The 6,482-nt window shown below is 44.2% G+C and overlaps 1 protein-coding gene across 1 annotated transcript; it reads right to left on the bottom strand.

Moving 5' to 3' along the window:
- Positions 1-1,020: 1,020 nt before the first annotated feature.
- On the bottom strand, positions 1,021-6,351 carry SARC_12631 (hypothetical protein; the record flags this gene model as incomplete). The annotated part of the gene is made up of 8 exons (XM_014293256.1): positions 1,021-1,318; positions 2,376-2,513; positions 3,254-3,319; positions 3,644-3,869; positions 4,568-4,697; positions 4,922-5,042; positions 5,623-5,790; positions 6,073-6,351. The coding sequence occupies 8 exons, from the start codon at positions 6,349-6,351 to the stop codon at positions 1,091-1,093; spliced, it is 1,356 nt and encodes a 451-aa protein (XP_014148731.1). The 3' UTR covers positions 1,021-1,090.
- Between the last annotated feature and the right edge of the window lie 131 nt (positions 6,352-6,482).

Below are 6,482 nucleotides of genomic sequence, written 5' to 3'. Positions count from 1 at the left end.
ATTTATTGTGTATGTGTGCGCGTATATATAACTATATATATAATATATAATAATATATATATATATATATATATATATATAGATATAATCTTTTAAGATTCAAGTGTAGGTGACCTGATTTTGTGAGTCGTCGCTTATTTAGCCAGATGGTAATTGGAGTTTACTGGTTAGTCTAATTTTTCAACGGTTACATATTCTCACAGATGTTGTCACCAGCCGTCCTACGTGTATCCGTTTTCCTTTAAGTGAACTAATTCCCTCTTTTGCCCAATGGTCTTCGCATGCACGTACCTCCGCGTACACATGTTAGTCACAGGAGGATTACAACGATTTTGAAACTTCGCGAATTAAAAAACTAAAATGGTTGCACCTGACCAGTATAAACAGCTGAAGTGTATGGATGTATGGTATGTAATTATTCTTCGAGTGCCCCGTGGTCGTTGGGCATGGATGGGTGTCCACTGTCTATTTCAGAAGGCCATGGGTATGCATTGCACCGGTACATGCTAAATATAATATGATGATGGTGGTCTCAACTTACTAAGACTTGCGTTTATTCACTGCCTCCCACATCTTGGCCCAAATACGTACGTGTTCGCCCAGCTTTATAAGTGGTATATGCATATCATTAAGCCCATACAATGTGAATGCTATGGGGAACCTGTAGAGCCAAACCACATACTGGCCGAGTAGGGGTGTATCGGAGATGACTGGGTAGTCTGGTAGGTAAACTACATCTAGTAGGTAATCTACGCCACTGAATACCTACCACATTGGCTGAAGGCGGCAACATGTTCACGTGGGTTGTGCATGCAGCTAAGAACACATATGCTGAAACACTTTTGAAGCAAGCTCTCTGCGCCCCCTATGGCCCCATCGTTTCGATCCGTGTCACTCCCCAGGCCGAGTGGCGGCCCAATAACGTATCTACTACGTACTGTGCGTGCGAGGCTACTAGGCTCAGCGTATCTCCTACGTACTGTGCGTGCGAGGCTACTAGGCTTAACGTATCTCCTACATACTGTGCGTGCGAGGCTACTAGGCTTAACGTATCTCCTACGTACTGTGCGTGCGAGGCTACTAGGCTTTATCACTCGGACATTCCGAACATTTTGAACAACCGATGCGCCTGATCCACGTCGAGTAGTTTCTCGCAGACCTCTAGCTTTTCTCCCGCGTGCAGTCGCGTCTTGGTGTCGAGTTGAGTCAAGTCGTCAAAGGTAAACTGTAGGCCATCCATCATGGGTAGTACGTCATCGACGAGTTCGGTGAGTGTTGCGAGGTCGCCATTGGCGGCTGAGGTGGCCGCAATATCAAGCTGTAGGGTGTGGCAGGTAACGGAATAGAGACGGAAAGATGAGCCATGCACTCGATTGTGGTTCTGGGTGTAGTAGGGTGGAGAAGTGATTAGATAGATCGTTGGGTGTGAGCGATCGCGGAAAGAACGTCTTCCATGGACAATTATTCAGTTCATAACATAGGATTATATATTCGTAACATACATGAATACAGAAAATATAGACATTACCGTAACGAATTTTAAAACAGAAAATATAGGCAACACCATAACATACATATAAACAGAAAATATAGGCAAAACTTTAACATGTATAAAAACAGATAATGTAGATAAAACCATAACACATAAACATAGAAAATATAGGCATAAACGTAATATCCATAAAAACAGAAAATATAGGAATAACGATAAAATATATTAAATCAGAAAATATAGGCAAAACCATGACTAAAAACAGAAAATATAGGCAAAACCATAACATATATGAAAACAGAATTATAGGCATAACCATAACATATATAAATACAGAAAATATAGGTCTAACCATAATAAATATAGAAACAGAAAATATAGGCAAAACCAATGATATAAACATATCCCTAGAACTAATACACCAGAATAGATGCCCCCCAGTCAGCGTTGCATCGAGCCTCTACACACAATTTCTAACTAACACCATTAGTTCCCATAGTGCCCTATTATCCATGCAAACGATGGCTTCAGCGGCTTCACCCATCAGGTTATGTCTCTTCTCGCAACACCATTCACTGACTCAGTGATGTCTCCTCACCCAGAGACATGTGTTGTACCCCGGTCCACTACACATACATATAAATATATGTATATACTCTAAAATAGTACATACCATTCTGATCCAGGATTTACATATATATTTATATACTCTACTACAGCACATACCATTCTGATCCAAGATTTACATGCATATTTATATACTCAACTACAGCACACCATTCTGATCCAGGATTTAAATATATATTTATATACTCTACTACAGCACATACCATTCTGATCCAGGATTTACATATATATTTATATACTCTACTACAGCACATACCATTCTGGTCCAGGCCCACAGCTTTTCATTACGCTCTGGTAGTACGCCCAGGGCGAATGTGTACATGCGCGTGTGGTTGGTGGGGTTGCTGTGGAACACGTCAGAGAAGAGCCTCTCTACCGAATCCAAAGACATCAACTGCCGACAGACCACATTCAGCACAGGGCGATGCAATGTAATTGTATGTGAAATGGGTGTGAGAAGGGGTTATATGGTATACATTTGTATGTGAAAGGAGTTATAGAAGAGATGAAATGATGCATTAACGAACATCCATCCACAAGTGACGGGTACGATTTAAACGACGTAAGGCAGTTCGGCAATCGAATCAAGACAGAACCGATGTAGGTGGATTGTAGGTGGAATGGGTAGGATGTTATGACGGATGTCGATGGTATGTAGCATGCTATGATGGAAGTGGATGGTAGGTAGCATGCTATGATGGAAGTGAATGGTAGGTAGCATGCTATGATGGAATTGGATGGTAGGTAACATGCTACGACGGAAGTGGATGGTAGGTAGCATGCTATGATGGAAGTGGATGGTAGGTAGCATGCTATGATGCAAGTGTATGGTAGGTAGCATGCTATGATGCAAGTGTATGGTAGGTAGCATGCTATGATGGAAGTGGATGGTAGGTAGCATGCTATGATGGAAGTGGATGGTAGGTAGAACGCTACGAAACGGAGCCGTATGGTGTGGCACAACTACGCTCACCGTGCTATAGCGTTGAGACAACGGGGCAAACCGGGATCAATGAGGTCGCTTGCATTGCCTATGATTTGTGAACAAGCAGACATACATGCACACATGTGCTGCGGTACTAAATAGGACTATCTTTGATAAGCGTTTGCAGAATTTTGATCACACCCACTCACCTGTTTGTGCTGTGGGTCGGATGCAAACGTCTGCACGAGGAGCGCGACAGTCTCCACTGCGGTTGCCTATGTTTCAGTAGAGAATTCAAGATTCAAGGTGTGAGTGTGGGAGCGGCCATGCCTCCACATTGAATATATAACATACCATAAGCCATTTGTGCCTTTGGGACAGCCCTACATATTCGCACAGGAGTCACTATGGTAACCGTTTTGCGCATCGCTATACCTACCTATTTGTGAGGAGGACTGTCAGTCACCATGGTAACCTTTTTGTGCATCACTATACCTACCTACTTGGGATGAGGACAGCCAGTCACCATGGTAACCGTATTGTGCATAACAGACACATAAAAAACAAACAAACTACGAACACGGACACTTGTCACACACCGTTCCTCGATCGGGATGTAACTTGAAATGCTTTCCGACGCCTTCCAGCAGATTACAAATCGCATCGGCCGACTGGTGAGATCTGAGGATCTGATTGGCCGCCTCCATTGCGTTGCTACCATCCCAGTGGTGCATGGCTAAAAGACCGGGCAAATGAAGTAGCTCTGGCGACTTCACAGAGTCTTCTGGCGATGTGGTATTGTGGAGTGTCGATTTCTCTCGCTTTCTGTGGAGATGATAACGAACGCAACGGTAAGAGGATGCAACATGCAGATACGCGAATGAGTACTTCACCTTCAAGTAGGTAGATACGGGGGTTTAGGGTTTATAGGGTTTGAGGATATTTAGGGTTTAGTAAAGCGAATGTAGCGTGTGTAGTATGCCTACCAACGACGATAACACAAATAATAAGATGCCACACTGAACGAATGATAGATGCCATACTGAACAAATGTTAGATGTTACACACAACAAATGATAGAAGTCATACTGAGTTCGTACTGAGCAGTTCTACTACCAGTAGTATACGTGGTTCAGAGGTGGGGCTCAGTGGCAGTTATGATATGCGCCAATCCAGCAATAGCCGTTTGTCCTATTGTATTCGTCATGTATGTGAGAACTAGACACGATTGTCAAATTACTATTAAAAAAGAAATAGAAAAAAAGGAGAAGAACGTAGATTTCAGTTAAGTGTCAATCAATTCACATGTCATATGAAAAAAGCTATACAGTGTTCAACCCCACACACTATGACTCGTGCACACACTAATGGGTAGTAGCAATACTACGATAGATACACACACTGATGGTTGTTTAACGACAGGACAACATACTTCTTCTCAAAGTAGTATATCTCAAACACTTTGCAGGGGGTACTACGATAGATACACACACTGATGGTTGTTTAACGATAGGACAGCATACTTCTTCTCAAAGTAGTATATCTCAAACACTTTGCAGTAGTTCCTTGTGGACAAGTACGCGTTGGCCATTGCCCCCGTCACAAAGGGGTCGGACATGTTCATGTTACGTCTCTCTAGTTTCTGATGAGCCCCTGAGAACAAAGGAAGTAGTGCATAAGGATAAGGAAGACGTATGAACAAGTGGTGGATAAGGGTAAGGAAGAGGTAATACTAATAGCGTGCTAGTACAGCAGCCATACTTCATAACGCATGGAAAATTTGTAGTACACTTTTACGCATTCCCAAACTTACACAAGCACATTGTAAACAACTGGGTACATCTACACGCATACAGAACATCCACACAGTCACATACAGTCAGCCAGCGTGCCGTCCTGCATGTTCGCTGCTAGTGTGAAGATTTTGATGAATGTCCCTAGATCAAGCTCTACATCCCGTGACAGAATACTTTGAACAACCGATCGCACAGTACCCGTCTGTAGTGAGGGCAATGACAGAGACGAGTTAGTGCAGGGTTGAGCGGGCGTGCTGTGGTGGCTGTAAACCGATTCCGGGAGCTGAAACCCTATTGATTCGTTTTAACCATATATTGATGAAACCTGGTTAATCGTCCAAAAAAGCTACAAATCGATGAAATTAGGATTCAAACTGGGTTAATCGGCATAAAAACTACATATGGATGGGATCAGGGTTTGCTTCGTAAGGGGAAAGACCTCGCATAGCAATGTACTCCCCAGACACAAAGCACCGCCAGTGACGGATATTTAGTTCATCTGCGTTGACAGGTCAGAGGTCACACACAGCCCTGCGCCCATCAGTCAAGGTGGTAGCGTACACGTTCGCGGTACATGCGTGCACACACACACACACACACGCGCGCGCGAGCGGTCACTGGTTCATCCGTACTCCTCCACGTGCTACCTATCGATATACATACTCCTGTAAGCACATACTGCCACACCCACTCACTCATCTAGGGTTTTAGGGTTTGACTCGTACTCGCTTGTGCTTAACACACCCACTCACTCATCTAAGGTTTCAGGTTTTGACTCATACCCGCTTGTGCTTGATGGCCAGGTTCAGCACATCCAGCGAGAGTTCACTGTCGACCACTCCCTGCTGATGTTCTGCCAACCCTTGCTCCATCTGCACCCAGAGCTTCGCCGGATACCACTCCTGGCCCTCGAACTGAGACGCCGGCGTTTCTATCGCCCGCATACACGCCTGTGTTGGGTGTGCTAGGATGAGTGTATTGGATGTGTTCCTGTTTCTATAAGGTATCTCAGTATACAATACGAACAAACACACGTCTAAATACAGCCAAACACAAATGTACATATATACAAACACATATCTACATATATACCAACACACGTCTACATACACAAACACACGTGTACATATATACAAACACATATCTACACACATACAAACACACAAAAACACATCTAAACACACAAAAACACACATCCAAACACCCCTCCACACATGCGCACGCGTGCCTACCGCAGTCGCAATGGCCAGGGTGTGCATAGTAATTGGCAGCTCGAAGGTCTCTGCAACATCCTTCATCAACCTTAACGCGTCCATAGTCTTCTTGGGATCCGTGGCTGTGGCCAGCACCAGCACATCCAGTGTGCGTGGGGTGAAGAAGGTGTCTAGCGCATTGCCTGCTTTGGTTAAGCTGTTGTTGTACTTCTTCATCTCGTCCACCGATGGCCCATCCGCAGCTGCTGTGTCCAAGACTGTGTCTGGTATAGCGCGCTGCCTGAGATCGGCTCGCATCTGTGTGTGGTTGTGGTTGTATACGTTGTGAGGGGGGTGCGAGTGCAATCGTGTTTGAGTGTGTGGGTTTCTGTTTGTGTGCGCGCGTGTAAGTGTGTGTGTGTGTATATGTGTGTGTTTGTGTCTATATT

Source organism: Sphaeroforma arctica, assembly GCF_001186125.1.
Source record: "Sphaeroforma arctica JP610 unplaced genomic scaffold supercont1.2455, whole genome shotgun sequence".
Classification (NCBI taxonomy): Eukaryota; class Ichthyosporea; order Ichthyophonida; genus Sphaeroforma; species Sphaeroforma arctica.
This window is presented reverse-complemented; position numbering and strand designations above follow the sequence as displayed.